Source organism: Rana temporaria, chromosome 12 (assembly GCF_905171775.1).
Source record: "Rana temporaria chromosome 12, aRanTem1.1, whole genome shotgun sequence".
NCBI lineage: Eukaryota > Metazoa > Chordata > Amphibia > Anura > Ranidae > Rana > Rana temporaria.
The window spans coordinates 145,879,124-145,905,871 of NC_053500.1; the positions used below are offsets into that span (position 1 = coordinate 145,879,124).

At 51.2% G+C, this 26,748-nt stretch overlaps 1 protein-coding gene across 4 annotated transcripts in view; it reads right to left on the bottom strand.

Moving 5' to 3' along the window:
- NTN1 (netrin 1) overlaps window positions 1-26,748 on the bottom strand; it is a 133,274-nt gene that overhangs the window by 106,061 nt on the left and 465 nt on the right. The window contains exons 1-2 of one of the 4 annotated variants that reach the window (XM_040331119.1): window positions 1,815-2,219; window positions 202-1,271 (exon numbers count right to left, since the gene is read on the bottom strand). In XM_040331119.1, coding sequence (XP_040187053.1) covers window positions 202-1,219 — 1,018 coding nt within the window. In that variant the 5' untranslated portion in view covers window positions 1,220-1,271; window positions 1,815-2,219. Of the gene's footprint in view, window positions 1-201; window positions 1,272-1,705; window positions 1,758-1,814; window positions 2,223-26,748 lie in introns of those variants that run through there. The other 3 variants (XM_040331121.1, XM_040331122.1, XM_040331120.1) reach the window with 3 other exon arrangements.

Sequence of the window (26,748 nt, forward strand, 5' to 3'; positions counted from 1 at the left end):
CAGAGAGATAGAAAGAACAAGAGAAGGTGAGAGAGATAAATAATGGATATAAAATGGAAAGAAAAGAACAAATAATAGAGAATGGACTCTACATCCCAGCTGTGTGTATTTTGCATTGAAGGGACACATTGGCCTCTCCTTGTCATCATTTCTTACATATCATCTCCACCACCATGTGAACTGTAGAAGACTTGTACTCACCCACGCACTCGTTGGCTTCCCTTGCGGTCGCCCTCTGCCAAGGTCTGTCATAGTGGAAAGGTTTACATCGGTCGCACTCTGGCCCGGCTGTGTTGTGCTTGCAGTCGCACACCAGGTTGTCATCCCTGTCCTTGACGCACCGAGACGCGTGCCCGTTGCACTTGCAGCGGCCCCCGACCTGAAGGTCGGAGACGGCGTAAAAATAAGAGTCCCTGGCCAGCTCCGAGTCGTCTTCGTTCTCGTCGCCAAAGGTGTGAAGGCGGCTAAAGACCACCTTGATGTCCGTTGCGGTCACCCAGTCTTGGAGCACAGGGGAGTTGTCGAAGTCATGGGCGGACGGTCGGCCGTCCAAGGTGCTGAAGGCGATCAGGCCACCGGACAGAGGGTGCATGTCGGTGTGAGAGTCCGTACAGATGGCCTCCTGTTCGTTCTGTTTGGTGATCAACGCTTTGCTGGGTTTGTTGTACATTTTTCTGCACTGGGTGGAGTAGAACTGGAACGGCACCCAGGACTTTCCATAGTCCATCGACTTGAAGATGGCCATGGATTCCGGACGGGGGGAGCAGAACTGCAAGCTCACGTAGGTCACCTCAAACTTTTTCCCGAGGGAAAGCGTGAGGGTGACGTTCTGAGGGTACTGGATGTAGTTCTCCGACTGCCAGCAGGTCAGGTTGTGGGGATTGTTGAGGTCCGTTAAAAAGGACGGCGGGTGGGCTTTTTTGGGGTCGGAAGCGTTGCAAGTGTGACAGTTCCGAAACCTCTCTTCTGCTTTCTCCGTCACCACGCAGTATCTCGAGGGGTTCTTCCCGCAGACACTGGACACCTTAACTTCCTTCCCGAAAGCAGAATTCACAAAGTCCGGGATGCACCTCCTTGGGTTACCGTTCTCGTCGTAGCACGGGTCCGGCTGCGTCGTCTGGATGGAGAACATATTCATCCCGTAGCCTCCTCTACCTTCTTGAGCGCTACAGCACGCGGAAACCAGCATCAACATCGCAAAGTGGCCTCTCAGCATCATCCTGGATCCAGCTTAACCCTGCCTCGACCACAGATCTCTCCTCTGGTGGCTCCTGGCAAAAACCAAGGACAGAAGAAGAAAAAATTATATAAAATATTTAAAGTCACCTAGGAGTTACTAAAAACAGATGGTATAAAAAAAGCTAAAAACAGACTAGCAACTAAAATCAAACAGAGATGACATCACTTTTTTTTTTTTTTTTTTAAAGAGAAGAAAAAAATATATTACTAACATTTCAAAAGCTTCTTTATAAAAAAAAAATAGCATAAATGACAACGTAAAAAAGGTAAAATTTCCCAAAATAGAACAGAAAACAAACATAAAAAGGAAACGGTGTCAATGGGGGATTTAAATAAAAGAAGAAGAAGAAGCTGTTAACAGATTTGGCCGGAGAGAAAATTCTCACCTAGAAGAAAGCATTCTGTGGTTTAAAGCAATTAAAAGGGAAAATAGTAATAATAATAATATAAAAAAAAAATGCTCTACCTTAGAAGTGAATTAAAGAACTGCAGGAAAAAAAAAAAAAAAGGAGAATAAAAAATGGAAAAAAAAAGAAAAGAATAAAAAATGGAATAGAAAAAAAAAATTGCTCTACCTTAGAAGTGAATTAAGGAACTGCAGGAAAAAAATAAAAAGAAGAGGGGAATGAAAAATGGTATAAAAAATAAAAGTTGAGGAAAAGTTTTGCAGGCGAATCAGAGTGAGCGGTGTCGGGGGACGCTGATGGGAAAAGTGCTCAGGGAGACAATTTGGAGAATCGATCGTTCCATCCCTTTCCTGAGTGACCAAAAGAGGCTTTTTTCTTTTTTCTTCTTCTTTTTTTTTTTTTTGCTGGACTTGTCTTCCCCTGGCTGCCTATAGAAAGTGAATGACGCTCCGCGCTGTGCTTGGCTTCAGGTCATCTCAAGGAGTGACACTGCATTAGGGGGAATTACAACGACACCCACTGGTTGGAAAACCACACTGGGCAGGAGAAGCTTTGCACATGCAGGAGAAGGAGGGGTAGGGAGGTGGGAGAAAAGGATGAAGAGGGGGAAGGAGTGGAGCAAAGGAGCTTGCAGTAACCCAGGGAAAAGTGTGAGACACAAGGGAGGGAGACATGCTCAGCAAGAAGGTGAGCACCAGGGACAGATGTGCAAGCTGACAACGCATGCACAGTGCAGGGAGGGCGGACAAGGAAAGGGGGGGGGGGATCTCACGCTTTATAAACTGAAGATTATATAGGAAGTTAAACTGTAACATAGAAGGAAGCGGAGCGGCGAGGAGGACTCCGCTCACCCACATGTCCTCTGCTGTGCTCATTTCCAAGCATGCCATTGCACAGAGTGCCTGAGGGGAAAAGGGGGACGCGGGGGGCTTTGATTTGAAGGTTTTATGGGATAAACATAAAAAAAAATAAAAGCAACAAGTACAGGACAGGTGATTCAGCTCTGCCTAGAAATTGTGGGCTTACCATAGACGTTACAATCTTTGTACAATCAGCTTTAGATCCACCAAAACTATAAATTATGAGGACCCACCTGAACCATGGGGTGCATCACCCTGTGTGCAATCAGCAGGAATCCCCCACTGGGATTATGGCAGCTATCAGCAGCGAGAGCCCCAGTGGGGGATTCCTGCTATCAGCGAGAGCCCCAGTGGGGGGATTCCTGCGATCAGCAGCGAGAGCCCCAGTGGGGGATTCCTGCTATCAGCAGCGAGAGCCCCAGTGGGGGGATTCCTGCGATCAGTGAGAGCCCCAGTGGGGGGATTCCTGCGATCAGCGAGAGCCCCAGTGGGGGGGATTCCTGCGATCAGCAGCGAGAGCGCTAGTGGGGGATTCCTGCAATCAGCTGCAGAAACCACAGTGGGGGGATTCCTGTTATCAGCAGTGAGAGCCCCAGTGGGGGGATTCCTGCTATCAGCGAGAGCCCCAGTGGGGGGGATTCCTGCGATCAGCAGCGAGAGCCCCAGTGGGGGATTCCTGCTATCAGCAGCGAGAGCCCCAGTGGGGGGATTCCTGCGATCAGCGAGAGCCCCAGTGGGGGGATTCCTGCGATCAGCGAGAGCCCCAGTGGGGGGATTCCTGCGATCAGCGAGAGCCCCAGTGGGGGGGATTCCTGCGATCAGCAGCGAGAGCGCTAGTGGGGGATTCCTGCAATCAGCTGCAGAAACCACAGTGGGGGGATTCCTGTTATCAGCAGTGAGAGCCCCAGTGGGGGGATTCCTGCTATCAGCAGCGAGAGCCGTAGGGGGGAATTCCCGCAATCAGCAGCGAGAGCGCTAGTGGGGGATTCCTGCAATCAGCTGCAGAAACCACAGTGGGGGGATTCCTGTTATCAGCAGTGAGAGCCCCAGTGGGGGGATTCCTGCTATCAGCAGCGAGAGCCGTAGGGGGGAATTCCCGCAATCAGCAGCGAGAGCGCTAGTGGCGGATTCCTGCAATCAGCTGCAGGAACCACAGTGGGGGGATTCCTGCTATCAGCAGTGAGTGCCACAGTAAGGGGATTCCTGATATCAGCAGCGAGAGCCCCAGTGGAGGGAATTCCCGCAATCAGCAGCAAGCGCTAGTGGGGGATTCCTGCAATCAGCTGCAGGAACCACAGTGGGGGGATTCCTGCTATCAGCAGTGAGAGCCGTAGGGGGGAATTCTCGCAATCAGCAGCGAGAGCCCCAGTGGGGGGATTCCTGCGATCATCGAGAGCCCCAGTGGGGGGGGGATTCCTGTGATCAGCGAGAGCCCCAGTGGGGGAATTCCTGCGATCAGCGAGAAAACCCAGTGTGGGGGGGGGGGGGATCCCTGCGATCAGCAGCAAGAGCCGTAGGGGGAAATTCCCGGAATCAGCAGCGAGAGCGCTAGTGGGGGATTCCTGCAATCAGCTGCAGGAACCACAGTGGGGGGATTCCTGCTATCAGCAGTGAGAGCCACAGTGGGGGGATTCCTGCCATCAGCAGTGAGAGCCACAGTGGGGGGATTCCTGCAATCAGCTGCAGGAACCACAGTGGGGGGATTCCTGCGATCAGCAGCAAAAGCCCCAGTCGGGGGATTCCCGCGATCAGCAGTGAGAGCCCCAGTGGGGGGATTCCTGCAATCAGCTGCAGGAACCACAGTGGGGGGATTCCTGCGATCAGCAGCGAGAGCCCCAGAGCGCTGCGCCCCGAGCCCACCCAGTTGTGTGACATTAACGAATAATATTCGCTAATGTCTTCCCGTTTCTCCTCCCGGCCAATCAGGAAGCGGGTCCCGAGACCCGATTGGCCAGGAGTCCTAAGACCCAATTGGCCATGGGTCCTAAGCCCTGATTGACCGGAAGGTGGCCCAATGGGGGAAGCCGCGACCTGGATGGGGTAAGTGCAGGGTTGGGGGGCCTGGCGGGAGACGAGCGAGCGATGAGGCAATCGGGTGACGGGGGAATAAGCGGCAATCGATCGAGCGCCCCCCCAAGTAAGGCCAGCAGTGTGTGTGAACGGGATCTGGGGTTATGCTCAGGTTGAAAGACAGGGGGCAGTGTGGTTGTGAGGAAGCAGATGCAAGTGGCCAATACCTTCATATGACGAATGGTCATTAAAGCTTAGAAAGCGAAGTACATGGATCTGAAGTGGTATCCGCCCCTTGCAGACCTTGTACAGCAAATCTGGAGCTTGAGAAAGAAGAAGCAGCACAAGGAGCCAATCAGTTCATGTGCCGATAAGATGGCAGGGGGAGAGAGCAGAGTGACGGAGAGATGAGCTCATCACTGTGCCAAGGCCCGGCCATAGACGCTTCCAATCTTGTTGAACCTGCCGAGATTCGAACCATGTATGGGCAGACTGAACGTCCCAAAGTTGATCGATCACTCAAGGGTGATCGGGGGGGTTAGAAGAAGTGGGTTACACAATGATGGGCATCATACTGAGGACATCTAGTGGCAGAAAAAAGTACTACAGAGAAAACCTTTACTTGTCATGTGACCCCCCCCCCCCCGCATAGAGCTAGTTTCTCTAACAAGGCTTGATAAAGAGGCGTTGCAGACTCGAAACATGTTGCCACTCCCCTGCCACGCCCCCTGCTCGTCATCCTGTTGTCTGACATCACCAGCTGTTTGTAAACATAGTCGTCATGTGACCCCCCCCCCCCCCGCATAGAGCTAGTTTCTCGAATAAGGCTTGATAAAGAGGTGTTGCCGCCTCGAAACATGTTGCCACTCCCCTGCCACGCCCCCTGCACGTCATCCTGTTGTCTGACATCACCAGCTGTTTGTAAACATAGCCGTCATGTGACCCCCCCCCCATAGAGCTAGTTTCTCTAATAAGGCTTGATAAAGAGGTGTTGCAGCCTTGAAACATGTAGCCACCCCCCTGCCACGCCCCCTGCACGTCTCCCTGTGCCTGACATCACCAGCTGTTTGTAAACAAACCTTCGGCTGTCATGTGACCTCCCCACATATTTGGGTGCGCTCGGCACCAAGAGGTTAACGGCACCCCAAATGCAGGAGTATCGGTCACGAGTCAAAAAACCGTGCGGAGCTCGCGGCCCCCCGAGAAAGCGCGCAGGCTTCTTTTGCACGACAAATCGCACATAGGGCAGCCCCAGAGGCCGCGGCGCGTTCCGAGGCGAGGCTCCGACGCGCTCAGCTATTTCTTCTCTACCTGAGGAAAAGGGAGAGATGGAAATTCCTGACATAATTCTGTCCTCTACCGACACGTTTCCTACAGAGCCCGCCGACCCTCCCGCTACCGATCACATTCTCTCTACTGCGCAGGAAGGAGCCGCAACGTGCCTCGCGCCTCCTCCTGTCTTCTCTGCAAGCAGCACTAATGAGAACCCTGTGTATTCCAATGCAGGCAGATTCAGCAGACTTTTCACAGTGCTTCTCATCCCCTTGTCCAGGGCCGCCATCAGGGGGGTACAGGCAGTACACATGTAAGGGCCCCAGATGGCAACCCCCCTTTTTTTATAAAAAAAAATATATTTTTTAAATATATTTTTATTTTAGGGCGGCCCCCCCACGCGCCTCGCACCCAGGGCAGGCCCCCCCCACATGTTGCACCTAGGGCAGCCACCCCCCCACGCGTGTCGCACCTAGGGCAGCCACCCCCCCCACGCGTGTCGCACCTAGGGCAGCCACCCCCCCCACGCGTGTCGCACCTAGGGCAGCCACCACCCCCCCACGCGTGTCGCACCTAGGGCAGCCACCACCCCACGCGTGTCGCACCTAGGGCAGCCACCACCCCCCCCCCCCCGCGCGTCGCACCTAGGGCAGCCACCCACCCCCCCCACGCGTGTCGCACCTAGGGCAGCCAACCCCCCCACGCGTGTCGCACCTAGGGCAGCCACCCCCCCACGCGTGTCGCACCTAGGGCAGCCACCCCCCCCCACGCGTGTCGCACCTAGGGCAGCCACCCCCCCACGCGTGTCGCACCTAGGGCAGCCACCCCCCCACGCGTGTCGCACCTAGGGCAGCCACCCCCCCACGCGTGTCGCAGCCACCCCACGCGTGTCGCACCTAGGGCAGCCACCCCCCCACGCGTGTCGCACCTAGGGCAGCCACCCCCCCCACGCGTGTCGCACCTGGGCAGCCACCCCCCCACGCGTGTCGCACCTAGGGCAGCCACCCCCCCACGCGTGTCGCACCTAGGGCAGCCACCCCCCCAACGCGTGTCGCACCTAGGGCAGCCACCCCCCCCCCCCCAACGCGTGTCGCACCTAGGGCAGCCACCCCCCCCCCCCCAACGCGTGTCGCACCTAGGGCAGCCACCCCACCCCCCCCAACGCGTGTCGCACCTAGGGCAGCCACCCCCCCCCCCCCCCCAACGCGTGTCGCACCTAGGGCAGCCACCCCCCCCCCCCAACGCGTGTCGCACCTAGGGCAGCCACCCCCCCCCCCCACGCGTGTCGCACCTAGGGCAGACACCCACCCCCCCCACGCGTGTCGCACCTAGGGCAGACACCCACCCCCCCCACGCGTGTCGCACCTAGGGCAGCCACCCACCCCCCCCACGCGTGTCGCACCTAGGGCAGCCACCCCCCCCCACGCGTGTCGCACCTAGGGCAGCCACCCCCCCCCACGCGTGTCGCACTTAGGGCAGCCACCCCCCCCACGCGTGTCGCACTTAGGGCAGCCCCCCAAAGGTGGGAATCACCCCCCCATGGGAGACGGACGGGAAGGCGGCGATCAGATCAGAGGCCTCATTACCATAGGAGGCATATGGTAGGGCTGCTTCTCCTCGCTTCGGGGGCCGTTAATTCTTCTCCCAGTCAGAACAGGACTCCCTAAGACTCCCTGGCCATTCGGGTCTCAGGATCTGCTTCGTGATTGGGAGGAGAATCAGGATGACAATAGCGAATATTAATTTGCTAGTGTCACACAAGTGGGTGGGCTCAGGGCGTAGTGCTCTGCGCCCCCAGCCCACCCTTTTTTAAGCCAATTAGAGCCTCAGGCTCTAATCATGTGCTTCAAAAAAATAAAAAATAAACATTGGAACATGGGTCCGGCGCCCTGCATGTAGATTATGGAGCAGGGTTATGGATTAGGGGGTCGGCGCCCCTGCACCGTGCATTGCGGGGTCACCACTGGTCTTTATGCTGGGGGGGGGCAGGAAAGAACGGCCAATTACGTGACCACTGCGACTGGCTGTCAGCAATCACATGATTGGGAGACCGCCCTGCCGATCATTACTGCACAGATCTGGAATAACTATACAAAGCGCACTCGGATTCCGGAAAACATCGCACAACTCTTATGCCCGTTCATATTTCACACTCACAATTTTTGGGCGCGTTTTCGCACAACCCCTACGTGCGTTCGTCGCGGCACAGAAGCAAATTTTGTCACCGAGCCAGGCGAAGACTTTCACATGCTTTTTGTCGCACGACGTGTATTATGTATGAACACGATCGCTCGCTCTGGAAAAGGACGTCAACAGCGAAATTCAGGAGGGAAAAAATGTCAGACGTCTCACGAACTCTCCTCGCGGCGCAGTAATTTTCAGAGGCCATAAATCTTCTTAATAGGCTTTTCGAAGCTGAAACTCTTCATCGCCGGGAGATCCTGCAAGCGGGGGGGGGGGGGGGGGGGGAAGGTTCACCCCCAAAATACAACCCTGCACCCCTCCCCCAACCCACCTGTCAGAATGACCCCTCCCCCAATATCTGATTAAACCTCATCAGGCGCTAACAGCAGAAAACTGATTTTGTTTTGAAGCGAATCTTTCAGGAAATGTAGAAATCTTCATGGATACATTCCTGACCTGTCACAATGTACAGCAAATGTATCTTTTTTCCAGGAAAGCTCCGCCTCCTGTCATTAAAGCCCAACTCCGCCCTTCGCTGCCCTCTCACACGGGTGTACCGGCACCTCTCCCGGCCTCCGCTGCCCTCTTCCACGGGTGTACCGGCACCTCTCCCGGCCTCCGCTGCCCTCTTCCACGGGTGTACCGGCACCTCTCCCGGACTGAAACGGCTTCCTCAGATTACACCGCACACTGTGAGCTTCTCACCATGTGCATTAGAAGCTGCAGCAGGTCAGAGAGAGCTCCGCCTCCTTTCCTGGCTAAGGTGCTTGTATTTCTATCCATTAAGTCCTGAGATTTGCACAGCTCTGCTATGCAGCACGGTCGGCCTGAATGCAGTTAAAAAATTCACCCGCCCCCCAGCCTGTGATTGGACAGTGAAAGAATAGCAGCATAGCGATGAGTCATCTCTCTGCTCACCATGCTCTCTTCTTCCTGTGAGCTCTGCAGGCAGCCTGTAGTGGGTGGAGCCTGCTGGGCCCCTCCCACAGCTCTGTTCTCCTCTTTCCATCTGCAAGGAAACTGGTCTGGTCCCTGCCCCCTTCTGTAGTTCTCTGCCGGCAACCTGTAGTGGGTGGAGCCAGCTGGGCCCCTCCCACAGCTCTGCTCTCTCCTTGTGCACAGTGACCGGTCTGGTCTCCGCCTCCTCCTCTAGTTCTCTGCCGGCAACCTGTAGTGGGTGGAGCCAGCTGGGCCCCTCCCACAGCTCTGCTCTCTCCTTGTGCACAGTGACCGGTCTGGTCTCCGCCTCCTCCTCTAGTTCTCTGCCGGCAACCTGTAGTGGGTGGAGCCAGCTGGGCCCCTCCCACAGCTCTGCTCTCTCCTTGTGCAAGGTGACTGGTCTTGTCTCCGCCCCCTCCTGTAGTTCTCTGCAGGCAGCATGTAGTGTGGGTGGGGTCTGTTGGGCCCCTCCCATAGCTCTGCTCTCTCTCTCCTTGGGCAGGGGGACTGGTCTGGTCTCCGCCCCTCCTATAATTTTCTGCAGTGGGTGGAGCCTGCTGGCCCCCTCCCACAGCTCTGCTTGCAATCTCCTTGTGCAGGGTGACTGGTCTGGTCCCCGCCCCTCCTATAGTTTTCTGCAAAGGGTGGAGCCTGCTGGGTTCCTCCCACAGCTCTGCTCTCTCTCTCCCTTTGTGCAGGGTGACTGGTCTGGTATCCGCCCACTCCTGTAGTTTTCTGCAGTAGGTGGAGCCTCCTGGGTCCCTCCCACATCCCTGCTCTCTCCTTGTGCAGGGTGACTGGTCTCCACCCCCTCCTGTAGTTCTCTGTAGGCAGCCTGTAGTGGGTGGAGCCTGCTGGGTCCCTCCCACATCTCTGCTCTCTGTCCTTGTGCAGGGTGACTGATCTCGTCTCCGCCCACTCCTGTAGTTTTCTGCAGTAGGTGGAGCCTCTTGGGTCCCTCCCACATCTCTGCTCTCTCCTTGTGCAGGGTGACTGGTCTGGTCCCCGCCCCTCCTATAGTTTTCTGCAGTGGGTGGAGCCTGCTGGGTCCCTCCCACATCTCTGCTCTCTGTCCTTGTGCAGGGTGACTGGTCTCGTCTCCACCCCCTCCTGTAGTTCTCTGCAGGCGGCCTGTAGTGGGTGGCGTCTGCTGGACCCCTCCCACAGTGTTCTCTGCACCGGCAATGTACAGCATAGTGATGATGTCACTGCTACATTTACAAGGTAATACCTGAGTTTTCAAGGGCATTTGGTGCACACAAGGTGGATTTTGTAGCCTCTCTGTCTATAGGAGGAATATATTTAAATGGAGATTTTAGGTCTGATCAGACTTGTGAATGAGCCCCCATGTGAAATCCCCCCCCCACTGATCACATGGCAGGGTCACAATGACATTGATGTAGAAGAGTGACGGCTGTACAGGAATTATCTTCTGTTTGGGAGATCATATCCGACGGACACAAAATATTCTCACGCTAATCATCCCATCATTGGCGGTTCTTGGAGAATTATAAACTCCACATTTCCGGTGAGGAGGCAAAACTCAACCAAACCTGAAATCTCCGCTGACATCAATCAGCTTTAACCCGTTCATCGCCTTTTTATCTGCAGCTTTCATTAAAATAAACTCCGGTGACCCGGCCATGACGGTCCTCAGTGAGGCATTTCTTGTTAGAGGGTGACAACGGTCTGCCAATTGAGCTCCTGTGTTGTCACCCTGTCACATGATCTTCTCCCGGAGATTACAAGCAGTCACACACATAGCACAGGGAGGAGCCGCTGATGTCACCATCAGACAGGCGGCCCAGAGCAATGGTGCTGGAGTGAGTGCGTGTAGAGAGAGAGAGAATAAAAGATATATAAAGAGAGAGAGAAGAGAAAAAGAAGAGACAGAAAAGAGAGTGATAGAGAAAGATAAAGAGAGAGAGAACGATAGAGAGATAAATAGAGCAATAGAGAGTGATAGAGAGCGATGGGGAGAGAAATAGTGATAGAGAGAGAGCAAGAGACAAGAGAGCGATAGAGAGACAGAGCGATAGAGAGAGCGAGCGATCGGAATAGAGAGAGAGATAAATAGAGCGATAGAGCTATAGAGAGAGAGAACGATAAAGAGAGAGCGGGACAGAGAGAGAAAGCGATGGAGAGAGAGAGCGATAGAGAGAGAAATAGTGATAGAGAGAGAGCAAGAGACAATAGAGCGATAGAGCGCGATAGAGAGCAATATAGCATGATAGAGAGCACGATAGAGAGAGAGCGCGCAATAGAGCGACAGAGAGAGAGAGCGATCGGAATAGAGAGAGATAAATAGAGCGATAGAGAGAGAGCTATAGAGAGAGAGAGAGCGGGACAGAGAGAGAAAGCGATGGAGAGAGAGAGCGATGGAGAGAGAGAGCGATAGAGAGAGAGAGAGAGAGCGGGACAGAGAGAGAAAGCGATGGAGAGAGAGAGCGATGGAGAGAGAGAGCGATAGAGAGAGAGAGATAAACAGAGGGAGAGAGAGAGAGAGAGCAATAGAGAGAGAAATAGAGAGATAAACAGAGCGATAGAGAGAGAGAACGATAGAGAGAGAAACAGATGGATAGAGAGAGAGAACAATAGAGAGAGAGCGATAGAGAGAGATAAATAGAGCAATAGAGAGAGAGCAAGCGAGAAAGACAGCAATGCGGAGAGAGAGAGAGAGAAGATGATAGAGTGATAAAAAGAGAGAGTGATACAGAGAAGAAAAAATATATAGAGGAGGCGAGAGAGTGATAGAGAGAGAGAATAACAGAAAGAGTGTGTGGGAGTGTGAGAGAGAGAGAGAGCGCGATAGAGAAATAGAGCAATAGAGAGAGAGATAAATAGAGCGAGAGAGAGAGATAAATAGAGAGAGAGATAAACAGAGCGATAGAGAGAGAGAACGAAAGAGAGAGTTAAACAGAGGGATAGAGAGAGAACGATAGAGAGAGATAAATAGAGCAATAGAGAGAGATAAACAGAGGGATAGAGAGAGAGAACGATAGAGAGAGAGATAAACAGAGGGATAGAGAGAGAGCGATAGAGAGAGATAAATAGAGCAATAGAGAGAGAGAGAGAGAGAGATAAATAGAGCAATAGAGAGAGAGCAAGCGAGAAAGACAGCAATGGGGAGAGAGAGAGCGAGCAATAGAGAGAAGGTGATAGAGTGATAAAAAGAGAGAGTGATACAGAGAAGAAAAAATATATAGAGGCGCAGAGAGAGAGATAGAGAGTGATAGAGAGAGAGAGAGAATAACAGAAAGAGTGTGTGGGAGAGAGAGAGAGAGAGAGAGAGAGAGAGAGAGAGAGAGAGAGAGAGAGAGAGAGAGAGAGAGAGAGAGAGAGAGAAAAAGAGAGAGGAAAAGAGAGGGGTAGAGTGATAGAGAGAAAGAGCAATAAAGAGAGAAAAAGAAAGTAAGAGAGTAATAGAGAGCGATTGATACACAAAAACGCACGAATCGCCCAATTTTGCAGCTATTGTACTTTTACCGCGACACAAAAGCCTGAAAGACGCCCCATCACCCTCTATTATCTATCACATGGGGACTCACATTACTGAATGAGCCCCAAGGGGAGTCAATACATAAGAACGTTGTTGCGCGGTCGCACTGGTCGGGGGGGGGAGGGGTTAACGTGGCCGCAGTGATCCATTATACGGAAAGTGTTGCGGGACGGAAGCTTTTCCCTTTTTTTTGTCACTCTCTTTGTGCTCGCCCCCATCCCGGGGAAGATTGATCGCAGGACTTTTCAAAACACCTTTTTTACAAAACTTGTGTCTTATCAGCGGATCTGGGAAGGCTTTGAAATCCTCCGCAGCGCATGCAGGCGAGGAAAACCAAAACAAAATAAAGTTATGCGGCTCGCGGCACCCAAACACTTTTTTTTTTGTCTGTATCGGCCCCCTTATTATCCGGCCGTCTTTTATTTCCATGCCCCGTCTTTTCAGCAGGCCCCGTCAGTGTGTCAGTCAGGAGCGCCGACTACAATCGGGGGTCTTCTGTCTCCTATAGGGGGGGGGGGGACCGGAACAAACCGGCCGGGGCGAGGACCTATGTAAATGAGCCCCTCTTTATTTTGCGGCGGCGAGCGCTATAGAAAAAAATGGAGCTGTCGCAAATCGAATTAGTGTCTGAGGATTGTGCTGCGGATTTAGTGACGCAGCGGGGGCTCCCTGGGGCCGAGCACATCCCCCCCCCCCCCCGATTGTCCTAGCAGGACGCCCCATTCACACCGCTGGCTGGGTCTGTTCATTCGTCGCGGTGAAAAGTGTCTAAAATTATTTTATGAGCTGGAAGACCTCTTACTTGTGAATGTGAGAGAGCCAATAATTTGTTTTGTACAATTCTCCTTTAAGGGGGCGTGGCAAGAGGTGTGTCCTTTGCCTACATACTTATGCTAATAGGTGTCCCCTCTGTGCCATCTCAAAACGTTGAGAGGTGTGCCTCAGTACTCCTCTCAGAAGCCCCTTGTAATGATGCAAGCAGTGGGAGTAGTTATGCAAATAGGTGGGGGAGGAGTCTTGAGGAGTGGGTGTTCCCAAGCAGGACCAGGCCACCCCAGGTAACATCCACAAGCTTACCACCCAACCATCCCAAATTTCGTGGGACTGTCCCGCGATTTTAACAAGGGTGGAATTAACAGTATGACCTACAAGCTTACCACCCAACCGTCCCAAATTTCGTGGGACTGTCCCATGATTTTAACAGGGGGGGGACTTGACAGTATGACCTACAAGCTTACCACCCAACTGTCCCAAATTTCATGGGACTGTCCCGCGATTTTAACAAGGGTGGAGTTAACAGTACGACCTACAAGCTTACAACCCAACCATCCCAAATTGTGTGGGACTGTCCTGCGATTTTAACAAGGGTGGAATTAACAGTACGACCTACAAGCTTACCACCCAACCGTCCCAAATTTCGTGGGACTGTCCCGCGATTTTAACATAGAAAGGCAAGAACAGTAGGCACAAAAGCACTTGCTCCCTAAGTTATGTCGGCGTAGCGTAAATGGGTCGGCGTAAGCCCGCCTAATTCAAAGTAGGCAGGTAGTGGGCGTGATGTATTACAATGAAGCGTGACCCCATGTAAATGAGGGGCCGAACGAACGGCGCATGCGCACGCATGCTCAGAATCACGTTGCATATTCTCCCTAAGATACGACGGCTCAATGCCTTCGATGTGAACGTAACCTACGCCCAGCCGCATTCACGTACGACTTACGCAAACAACGTAAAATCCGACGCCAGTTCCGACGTCCATACCCTAACATGACTTACACCTGCTTTATGTGGGTTAACTTTACGCCGGACGTACGCCTTACGTAAACGGCGTAGACTACTGCGACGGGCGTAAGTACGTTCGTGAATCGGCGTATCTTGCTTTTGCAAGCGGGAACGCGCTACGCAAGATGCGAGTGGGGCCTAAGCCAAAAAGCAGCGCACCAGGAACCCCTTTCCCTGGCAAATATCCGGTTGCGCGGCGCACTCTGCCCTTTAATGAATAAAACCCCGCCGCTCCGCCGCCAATCCCCCTTATTTTCCTCCATTCCCCCCCCCAATTTTCTGGAAATGCGGGAAAAAAATTGCAAGCGGCGACGCGCTTATGTAAGATGCGAACGGGGGTAAGCCAAAAAATCTGCGCACCGGGGAACCTCTTCCCTGACAGATGATTTTCGGTTGTGCGGCGCACTCTGCCCTTTAATGAATAAGCTCCGCCTCAAAGCGCCTTTTTTCCCTCCATTCCCCCTCCCCAATTTCCTGGAATTGCGGAGAAAAAAAATCACAAGCGGCAACACGCATTTAAAATGTGAACGGGGGGGTAAGCCAAAGACGGATTTCCGGTTGCGTGGCGCTCTCTGCCCTTTAAGGAATAAGCCCCGCCGCGAATGCCTTCCCCCCTAATTTGCTGGATTGTGGAAAATAAAAATCACAAGCAGGAACGTGCTATGTAAGGGGAACAGGGGGTAAGCCAAAAATCAGCGCACAAGGAACCCCTACCCCGTCAGACTTCTGGTTGTGCGACGCTCTCTGCCCTTTATGGAATAAGCGTTGCCGCAAATCCCTTCCCCGCTAATAAGCTGGATTGCAGATAATAAGAATCGCAAGCGGGAACGTGCTATGTAAGATGCGAACGGTGGGGGGGGGGGGGGGGGATTTTAAGCCAAAAATCAGCGCACCAGGAACCCCTTCCCCGTTGGATTTCTGGTTGCGCTGCGCTCTCTGCCCTTTAGGGAATAAGCGCCGTCGCGAATCCCTTCCCCCCTAATTTGCTGGATTGCGGAAAATAAAAATCGCAAACGGGAACGCGCTATGTAAGATGCGAAAAGGGGGTAAGCCAAAAATCAGCGCACCAGGAACCCCTACCCTTCGGATTTCCGGCTGCATGGCACTCTCTGCCCTTTAAGGAATAAGCGCCGCCGCGAATACCTTCCCCCCTAATTTGCTGGATTGCGTAAAATAAAAATCGCAAGCGGGAACGCGCTATGTAAGATGCGAACAGGGGGTAAGCCAAAAATCAGCACACCAGGAACCCCTTCTCCGTCGGATTTCCGGTTGCGCGGCGCACTCTGCCCTTTAATGAATAAGCGCCGCCGCTCATCGCTTTTCTTCCTCGGTCCCCCCCCCCCCCCCCAATTTCCTGGACTCTCTCCTCACTTTTCTCACCGGTTTGTTTTAGCAGAAATGAGTCACAAGTGTCGGCGGCGGATCCCCCGCGGAGCGCGCGACAAAAGGCGTCTAAATATATTCGGAAAGGCGGCCATGCATCGGGGAGGGAGAAGAACGGGCCATTGGCGGGTACGTGCGCGCATTAGTCACCAGAGGGCGGGCGGAGAAAAAGGGGGGGTTACCCGGCATGGGGTCGCTCTCGGCTTTGTCTCGGCCGACATCAAGCGGCACTACAATTTTAATTAATTGCCTTCGCTCTGAATCGGCGACACGAAGAGTGGGCAGTCATCGGTTCTGCTGATTACTCCGCCGCTGAGAGGCGGAGGAGGGGACGGCGAGCTGCGGGGACCCTCTGCGCGGCCCGCCCACACGGCCTGTTACTGAAACAAATGCTTCACTGGGGGGCTCCTAATCTTGTACTTTACACTTTCTTTTCCTAATTAGTCCCTCTTGTAATAAAGAGATCCCGTCCCTGAGAAGAGGAGGAAGGAGGCGCAGCGCCATTGACTGGAATACCGCGGTGGGGGCGGCTTCCAGGATTTCTCCGCTTTAATTGGTCTCATTTACATAGTTACATTTTTTTCCTTAAATGAAGTGCCCCCCCCCCCCATATATAATTAGTGAGATGATTGGGGGCTTTTTCTTAAGCTGTTTCTCAAGCAAACAAGTAAAAGGACGCCTGTTTCGTGCGGCGGCCACCTTGTGGGCGGGGCCGAAGATTAAAGCCGATTTTCATTACCGAACCTAATTTTGGATTTGGTGTTATCATTGGGTCTCTGCGCTTCTCTAGGCACATGCAGGCACATCAGGGCTGGTAGGAGGGGGTAGCAGTACTCCTTTGAAGAGCCCCCAGCCCCCATGATGGGGACGTCCTCCAGCCAGGAAATGAGGCGGAGCCAGGGACAGTCAGTAGATGATGGGGACGTCCTCCAGCCAGGAAATGAGGCGGGGCCAGGGACAGTCAGTAGATAATGGGGACGTCCTCCAGCCAGGAAATGAGGCGGAGCCAGGGACTGTCAGTAGATGATGGGGACGTTCTCCAGCCAGGAAATAAGGCGGGGCCAGGGACAGTCAGTAGATAATGGGGACGTCCTCCAGCCAGGAAATGAGGCGGGGCCAGGGACAGTCAGTAGATGATGGGACGTCCTCCAGCCAGGAAATGAGGCGGGGCCAGGGACAGTCAGTAGATGATGGGGACGTCCTCCAGCCAGGAAATGAGGCGGGGCCAGGGACAGTCAGTAGATGATGGGGACGTCCTCCAGCCAGGAAATGAGGCGGGGCCAGAGACAGTCAGTAGATGATGGGGACGTCCTCCAGCCAGGAAATGAAGCGGAGCCAGGGACAGTCAGTAGATGATGGGGACGTCCCCCAGCCAGAAAATAAGGCGGGGCCAGGGACAGTCAGTAGATGATGGGGACGTCCCCCAGCCAGGAAATGAGGCGGAGCCAGGGACAGTCAGTAGATGATGGGGACGTCCCTCAGCCAGGAAATGAGGTGGGGCCAGGGACAGTCAGTAGATGATGGGGACGTCCTCCAGTCAGGAAATGAGGCGGGGCCAGGGACAGTCAGTAGATGATGGGGACGTCCCCCAGCCAGGAAATGAGGAGGGGCCAGGGACAGTCAGTAGATGATGGGGACGTCCCCCAACCAGGAAATGAGGCGGGGCCTTGGACAGTCAGTAGATGATAGGGACGTCCCTCAACCAGGAAATGAGGCGGAGCCAGGGACAGTCTGTAGATGATGGGGATGTCCCCCAGCCAGGAAATGAGGCGGGGCCAGGGACAGTCAGTAGATGATGGGGAAGTCCTCCAGCTAGGAAATGAGGCGGGGCCAGGGACAGTCAGTAGATAATGGGGACGTCCTCCAGCCAGGAAATGAGGCGGAGCCAGGGACAGTCTGTAGATGATGGGGAAGTCCTCCAGCCAGGAAATGGGGCGGGGCTTTATCTGACTTGCTGCAGCATCTATTGCACATTGTGAGAAGCTCACAGTGTGCGGTGAAATCAGAGCCATTTCAGTCCAGGAAAGGACTTTTTTTTTTTTATATGAGATCTCATTGGTCAGAATTCAAAGATCAGACAGGAAATAAAAAGCTAAATTAAAAAATAAAACCGATTTCCTGTCCCTGGCGATGTCATTCGATGAAAGCGCGTTTCGTTCCGCAAAGCAAAACTCAAATTTCCTTTTTGGCCCGTCAGGCGTGAAGCGATCCTGCGATCGGTAGAGTCAGACTCCATTGACGGGCCGCGTCCCGAGGGAGCCGCCATCGCAGACTTGTCTTTTGTCGGCGCACACGCAGCGGCCGGCCCCTGACAAATGTGTTTTGTATCTCCGGGGATAATGTGATAAAGGATTTACATCTAAACACAGATTCATATCTTGGCTGGAGCTGCACCCGCCATCGCCTGCCACTCTGCTGACACCCGAGACGCAGCGGCTCACAGCGACTGGCAATGGGCCTTGCTGGGGGGACATCTACTGGCCAGTGAAGGGAATTACACGCAAAGAAGGACTCAATAAGCTAATGGTGGAGATGTATCAGTGTGGATTCCTACAGGAGGGATCAAAGTATCACCCCACAGGAGGGATCAAAGTATCACCCCACAGGAGGGATCCGAGAGTCACCCCACAGGAGGGATCAAAGTATCACCCCACAGGAGGGATCAGAGTATCACCCCACAGGAGGGATCAGAGTATCACCCCACAGGAGGGATCAGAGTATCACCCCGCAGGAGGGATCAGAGTATCACCCCCCAGGAGGGTTAAGAGCGTCACCCCACAGGAGGGATCATCAAAGTATCACCCCGCAGGAGGGATCAGAGTATCACCCCACAGGAGGGATCAGAGGATCACCCCACAGGAGGGATCAGAGGATCACCCCACAGGAGGGATCAGAGGATCACCCCACAGGAGGGATCAGAGTATCACCCCGCAGGAGGGATCAGAGTATCACCCCACAGGAGGGATCATCAAAGTATCACCCCGCAGGAGGGATCAGAGTATCACCCCACAGGAGGGATCAGAGGATCACCCCACAGGAGGGATCAGAGGATCACCCCACAGGAGGGATCAGAGGATCACCCCACAGGAGGGATCAGAGTATCACCCCGCAGGAGGGATCAGAGTATCACCCCGCAGGAGGGATCAGAGAGTCACCCCACAGGAGGGATCAGAGCATCACCCCACAGGAGGGATCAGAGCATCACCCCACAGGAGGGATCAGAGCATCACCCCGCAGGAGGGATCAGAGTATCACCCCACAGGAGGGATCAGAGCGTCACCCCACAGGAGGGATCAGAGCATCACCCCACAGGAGGGATCAGAGCATCACCCCACAGGAGGGATCAGAGCATCACCCCACAGGAGGGATCAGAGAATCACCCCACAGGAGGGATCAGAGTGTCACCCTACAAGAGGGATCAGAGTGTCACCCTACAAGAGGGATCAGAGTGTCACCCCACAGGAGGGATCAGAGTATCACCCCGCAGGAGGGATCAGAGTATCACCCCGCAGGAGGGATCAGAGAGTCACCCCACAGGAGGGATCAGAGCGTCACCCCACAGGAGGGATCAGAGCATCACCCCACAGGAGGGATCAGAGTATCACCCCACAGGAGGGATCAGAGTATCACCCCGCAGGAGGGATCAGAGTATCACCCCGCAGGAGGGATCAGAGCGTCACCTCGCAGGAGGGATCAGAGCGTCACCCCGCAGGAGGGATCAGAGAGTCACCCCACAGGAGGGATCAGAGAATCACCCCACAGGAGGGATCAAAGTATCACCCCACAGGAGGGATCAAAGTATCACCCTACAGGAGGGATCAAAGTTCCACCCCGCAGGAGGGATCAAAGTATCACCCCACAAGAGGGATCAGAGAGTCACCCCACAGGAGAGATCATCAAATTATCACCCTACAGGAGGGATCAGAGAGTCACCCCACAGGAGGGATCAAAGGATCACCCCACAGGAGGGATTAAAGTATCACCCCGCAGGAGGGATCAGAGTATCACCCTGCAGGAGGGATCAGAGTATCACCCCGCAGGAGGGATCAGAGCGTCACCCCGCAGGAGGGATCAGAGCGTCACCCCGCAGGAGGGATCAGAGCGTCACCCCGCAGGAGGGATCAGAGCGTCACCCCGCAGGAGGGATCAGAGCGTCACCCCCACTTTAGGAAATAACTTCACATGAGAGCCCTCCCCCAATACATCAGAGGTCCACCCATGACATCAGATCCCCTCCCCTCCCATTACATCAGAGCCCCTCCCCTTCCATCACATCAAAGCCCCAGTCCTCCCATCACATCAGAGCCCCGCCCCCATCACATCAGAGCCCCCCATTACATCAGAGGTCCCCCAACACATCAGAGTCCCCCCCATCACATCAGAGTCCCCCCCATCACATCAGAGCCCCAGCCCCCCCATCACATCAGATCCCCTCCCCTCCAATTACATCAGAGCCCCTCCCCTCCCATCACATCAGAGCCCCGGTCCTCCTATCACATCAGAGCCCCCCCAATCCATTACATCAGAGCCACTCCATCACATCAGAGCCCCCCCATTACATCAGAGCCCCCCATCACATCAGAGGTCCCCTATTGCATCAGAGGTCCCCCCATTACATCAGAGGTCCCCCCATTACATCAGAGGTCCCCCCCATCACATCAGAGGTCCCCCCCATCACATCAGAGGTCCTCCCATTACATCAGAGCCCCAGCCCCCCATCACATCAGATCCCCTCCCCTCCAATTACATCAGAGCCCCTCCCCTCCCATCACATCACATCAGAGCCCCCCCAATCCATTACATCAGAGCCACTCCATCACATCAGAGCCCCCCCATTACATCAGAGGTCCCCTATTACATCAGAGCCCATCCATCACATCAGAGGTCCTCCCATCACATCAGAGGTCCCCCATCACATCAGAGGTCCCCCATCACATCAGAGGTCCCTTCCATCACATCAGAGGTCCTCCCCATCACATCAGAGCCCCCCCCCCTATCACATCAGAGGTCCCCCCATCACATCAGAGGTCCCCCCATCACATCAGAGCTCCCCCCATTACATCAGAGGTCCCCCATCACATCAGAGGTCCCTCCCATCACATCAGAGGTCCCTCCCATCACATCAGAGGCCTCTCCCATCACATCAGAGATCCCCCATCACATCAGAGTCCCTCCCATCAAATCAGAGCCCCCCCCGATAACATCAGAGGTCCCCTCATCACATCAGAGGTCCTCCCATCACATCAGAGGCCTCTCCCATCACATCAGAGCCCCCCCCCCATTACATCAGAGGTCCCCCATCAAATCAGAGCCCCCCCATTACATCAGAGGTCCCCCATCAAATCAGAGCCCCCCCATTACATCAGAGGTCCCCCCCCACCACATCAGAGGTCCTTCCATCACATCAGAGGTCCCCCATCATATCAGAGCCCCTCCCCCAATAACATCAAAGCCCCTCCCCCAATAACATCAGAGGTCCCCCCATCACATCAGAGGTCCCCCCATCACATCAGAGGTCCCCCCATCACATCAGAGGTCCCCCCCATCACATCAGAGGTCCCCCCATCACATCAGAGGTCCCCCATCACATCAGAGGTCCCCCCCATCACATCAGAGGCCCCTAAAAAAGAATCAAGTATTATATTGTGCCTGTCTATTATAACATTACTATTATTATACAGGATGTAGAGAGTACAAATACAATACACTTTAATACAGAAGGAATCAGAGGGCCTGGCTCCTTAAGAGCTTACAAAAATGTATTAAATGCCTGCAGAAAATAATGTGACATAAAAAAAAAAATTGCAACAACCGCCATTTAAATTAAAATACTTTTTTTTTTTTTTTTTTTTATGAAGGATACATTGAATTAATAATAAAATTACATTAATGAATTTTATGTAACTTTTAAATTATAAAAATAAGAATATTAGTTCTGAACATTCTTCCAATTAGTTTGAGGTCACGATAGAAATACTTTTTAAAACACTTAACACATTTAACTTAAATACTTTTTTTTTTTAGAAAGGATACATTTAAATAATAATAACACATATAATAATACTAATAATACTACTACTACTACTACTACTACTACTACTACTACTACTACTACTACTACTACTACTTATTATTATTATTATTATTATTATTATTATTATTATTATTAACAATAATTTTATTAATTCTATATAACTTTAAAAATATTATAATAAGATTATTTCTGAACTTTCCACCGGTTAGTTTGAGCTTGTGATAGAAACACTTTTAACACGTTTAAGTTAAAATATTTTTTATGATAGTTACATTTAAATAATAAGAACACATATACAAATAATAATAATAATTTTACGAATTTTATATAACTTTTAAATTTTACATTCTATAAAATAAAACTTTTTATATAATAGTTATATAACTGTTGCAACTGGTGCAACAAACACTATTTAAGTTGAAATACTTTTTTTTTTCATTTAATAAAGGATAAATGTAATTAATAATAAATTCTATATATTTTTGGATATGCAAAATCAAGTTTTACATCAAGAAAAAAAAGAGAAAAAAAAAAACAAATTGTAGGAAATACAAACGCCAAAATAAAAAAAAATATTCAAGGCTGCCTGGTAGACTAAATGTCTACCAAGCAGTCTTGAATATTCTTTTTATTTTGGCGTTTGTATTTTCTTCTTAATGTAAAATGTTATTAAAAAAAAAAAATACCTATCCATAAATATATAGAATGCAAAAAAAAATAAAAAAAATTGGGTTCCATTTAGCAAGGCAAAAAAAAATACGGTAGTCTTCGTACCCCTACCCTACCGTATTTTTTTTTGTCTTGCTAAATGGAAACCATGTTCTTTTTATGGGGCCGTCGGCTACCGTATTTATTTATTTTTTTGCCTTGCTAAATGGAACCCATGGGTTTGTAAACACCAAATCCCAAAATCATTCTGTAGCCGAAATTGCCAAACTTTCAGATTCCGAGGCGACCTCACCCCGTTAATCTATTTTTTTTAAGCCTTTGTGAGCAAATTTCCAGAATGCCCCTCCCCCTCTCCCCCCACCCATTAATATTCCACCCGAATCGGATGGAGAACCAAGTGGTTTGACCTTCCTCCGATGCCCATTTTCCACACTGAAAGGGCCCTTTAATTATTTGAATATCGATCTGACAAAAGACGAGCAGACAACTTTGTCTCGGGGGGGACAATGGCGGATGAATGGGGTGTTGGGTGGGACGGGTGGACGTCACTCTTCTGTTGATATGGGGACCGGCGGTTTGTTTTTATACTCGGCCCTGGTCGAGGGGTGTAACTTTCACATCATCCGGGTGAACTGGAATGACCCCTCTTCCGAGGAGAGAGCAGGTGGACAGGAAAATAGTTTTTTTTCGAGGTAAAACAAAAGTCTAATGTCGGCTAAACAACTCGGGAAATCTTTTTATTTCTTATGAACTGATACTTCCCCTAGAGAGAGAAAACTGAATGGGAGCGGTCATAGCGGCGCGCCACGGTTTTTTATTCTTGATGCGCAGAAAACAAGGAGGGTTAAATAAACACAAACTTCTCTACAATGGAACAATTAAGAAAAAACGTTTTTTGAACCCCTTAGGGTTTCCTGCCCATCCTTAAATTTAAAATGATATTATTCTATGTGTCCGATCCTATCCATGTCTGCGTCACGTTGTTTTCTCTTCAAATCTTTTCATAAAGAAATTCAAAATTTTACCAAAAGTAGATTTCTCAACCATTGTTCAGTTAAAAAAAAAAATGCTCACTAAAATTCTACAAATTTTCATGATATTTTTTTTTTTTTACCTCAAAAACAGCAAAAAAAAAAAAACAAGTATAACTCTTGTGGTTGAAAATGTTAACATTTTTATTTTGTTTGTAACAATTGAAAAACGACAAAGAGTTAAAAAAAATATATAATTGGTTGCAAATGTTGACACCTGGATAAGCATGCATGTTATTTAATGAAATGTTGATGTAAAAAAAGGAAACAACAAATGAAAAATTTGGTTGGCTCAGTTGAGAATAAAAAAAAAAAAAAAAAGTATAAATTAATATTTATATAAATGTTTCTTATAAATTTATATTATAATTATAAATGAAATTATATATTATAAATTTAAATTATAAATTTATATTATACATTAATATTTATATACATTAATATACATTTTTCTTTTAATATATATATTAAAAGAAAAATGTATATGAATATGAAAAAAATTAAGATAGTTAAAAAAAAATATATGAAAAATAGAAATAGAAAAATAACAATAATAATAAATATAAATAGTAAAAAAATTATATATATATATATATATATATATATATATATATATATATATATATATATATATAAAAAGTAGAACTAGAAAAAAAAGGTGATACACCAAGATGAAACAAATCCTCTTACATAAGTTGTACCTGTTTATCTGTGGAAGCTTTCCCTCCATTTAAAGTCCTTATAAAGCTTGTCTGAGCTGTCAGAAAGCAAGGGTCGGAGGACAGCTGAAGTTACACTCTGCAGAGCTCAGTGAAGAGAGCTCTGAGAGTTAATTGGAGGGAAAGGACACACCCCCCTTCCAAACACCACACAGGAACAGATCTGAGGCTGTAAATCACAGAGCGTCACCTCGCAGGAGGGATCAGAGGGTCACCTCGCAGGAAATAAACTTCACATGAGAGCCCTCCCCCAATACATCAGAGGTCCCCCCATCACACCAGATCCCCTCCCCTCCCATTACATCAGAGCCCCTCCCATCACATCAAAGCCCCAGTCCTCCCATCACATCAGAGCCCCGCCCCCATCACATCAGAGCCCCGCCCCCATCACATCAGCGCCCCCCCAGACCCGATGGGTATAGGGTGGGAAGTGATGTCAGCTTGGGGGCGGACCGCCTCTACATCTCTTCAAGCCCTGTGAGCTCCTCTAGTGGCCCTGATTTGCTATCATCGGCAGACTGAGATACCAAGACTGGAAGTGCCCACAGGGCTGGAGAAGTTCCGGGACCCCATGTGTATAGGGCCAAAGTGATGTCAGCTTGAGGGCGGACCGCCTATACAGCTCCTAAAGCTCTGTGAGCACCTCCAGCCGCCCTGATTTACTATCATCGGCAGACTGGGACACCAAGACTGGAGGAGAAGTTCCGGGACCCCATGTGTATTGGGCCAAAGTGATGTCAGCTTAAGAGTGGACCGCCTCTAGATATCCTCAAGCCCTGTGAGCACCTCCAGCCGCCCTGATTTACTATCATCGGCAGACTGGGACACCAAGACTGGAGGAGAAGTTCCGGGACCCCATGTGTATTGGGCCAAAGTGATGTCAGCTTAAGAGTGGACCGCCTCTAGATATCCTCAAGCCCTGTGAGCACCTCCAGCCACCCTGATTTACTATCATCGGCAGACAGGGACACCAAGGCTGGAGGAGAAGTTTCGGGACCCCATGTCTATAGGGCCGAAGTGATGTCAGCTTGGGGGCGGACCACCTATACAGCTCCTCAAGCTCTGTGAGCGCCTCCAGCCACCCTGATTTGCCATCATCGGCAGACTAGGACACCAAGGCTGGAGGAGAAGTTCCGGGACCCCATGTAGGGCCAAAGTGATGTCAGCTTGAGGGCGGACCGCCTCTAGATCTCCTCCAGCCCTGTGAGCACCTCCAGTGGCCCTGATTTGCAGACAGGCACGCCAAGGCTGGAGGAGAAGTTCCGGGACCCCATGTAGGGCCGAAGTGATGTCAGCTTGAGGTTGGACCGCCTATACAGCTCCTAAAGCTCTGTAAACACCTCCAGCCGCCCTGATTTACTATCATCGGCAGACAGGGACACCCTGTGCTCACAAGGCTGGGGGAGAAGTTCCGGGACCCCATGTGTATAGGGCCAAAGTGATGTCAGATTGAGGGCGGACCGCCTCTAGATCTCCTCAAGCCCTGTGAGCACCTCCAGTGGCCCTGATTTGCTATCATCGGCAGACTAGGACACCAAGGCTGGAGGAGAAGTTCCGGGACCCCGTGTGTATAGGGCCGAAGTGATGTCAGCTTGAGGGCGGGCCGCCTCTAGACCTCCTCCAGCCCTGTGAGCACCTCCAGCCGCCCTGATTTGCTATCATCGGCAGACAGGGACACCAAGACCACAGATGCTCACAGGGCCAGAATAGAAGTTCCAGGACCCCATGAATGTATTAACGCAAGTCGCACCGCAAAGTATCAGTACTCGTACTCCCCAATATTGGTGCAACCCTACTCATTACCACACCCAGATCCCCATATCACAAAACATCTGGTGCGCCTACACAGCAACTTTACAGAGCCAAACCATGGATGACCACCAACCTCACCATGAAGATTTACAGAGCAACTCAATATAACAAGTCGCAATATGCAACCTTCAACGACGGCAGCCAATCAGAAACCATCGTTACCGATCTCAAATATTTTGGTTGAAATGTTATTGGCGTGTGGAAGGGTTAGTATATCTGCCAAGTTTTTATTACGGTCTGTGTCCCGGATGTGGAGATTCACAATCTAGTTCTCCTGAAGACCACTGTCACCGAGACAGGAAGTGAGGGGACAACCCGTTTTATAATAGGACATAGATAACAAATAAAGATGTGAAGGATCTGGGCAGTGACTCCGAATCTGCAGTGCTGTAAAAGGTCAATATTCACGATCTCATAAAGCAAATAATTACGTTATTTTTGTTTCGTTATTGTTTACAGAAACAAAACGTTTTATACTCATTGAGTACTGCATGTTCTATAATTATTTGCTTTATTAGATTATGAATATTGACCTTTTACAGCTCGGCTGATCTCGGAAACCTCTGCCCGCATGCGGTATTGCATCCCATTGAAGTCAATGCTGAACAAATTATTTTCGTTTCCATTGTCTTCTATGGGGAAACTCGCTTTGATATGCAAGTGCTTTGGATTACGAGAATTCTCTTGGAACGGATTATGCTCGTAATACGAGGTTCCACTGTATTTCCGAACGAGTGTCACTGGCGCCCCCCCCACCTCTGGCCGCATGCGGTATTGCATGCCATAGAAGTCAATACTGAACAAATTATTTTCGTTTCCATTGGCTTCTATGGGGAAACTCGCTTTGATATACAAGTGCTTTGGATTACGAGCGTTCTCCTGGAAGGGATTATCCTCGTAATCGGAGG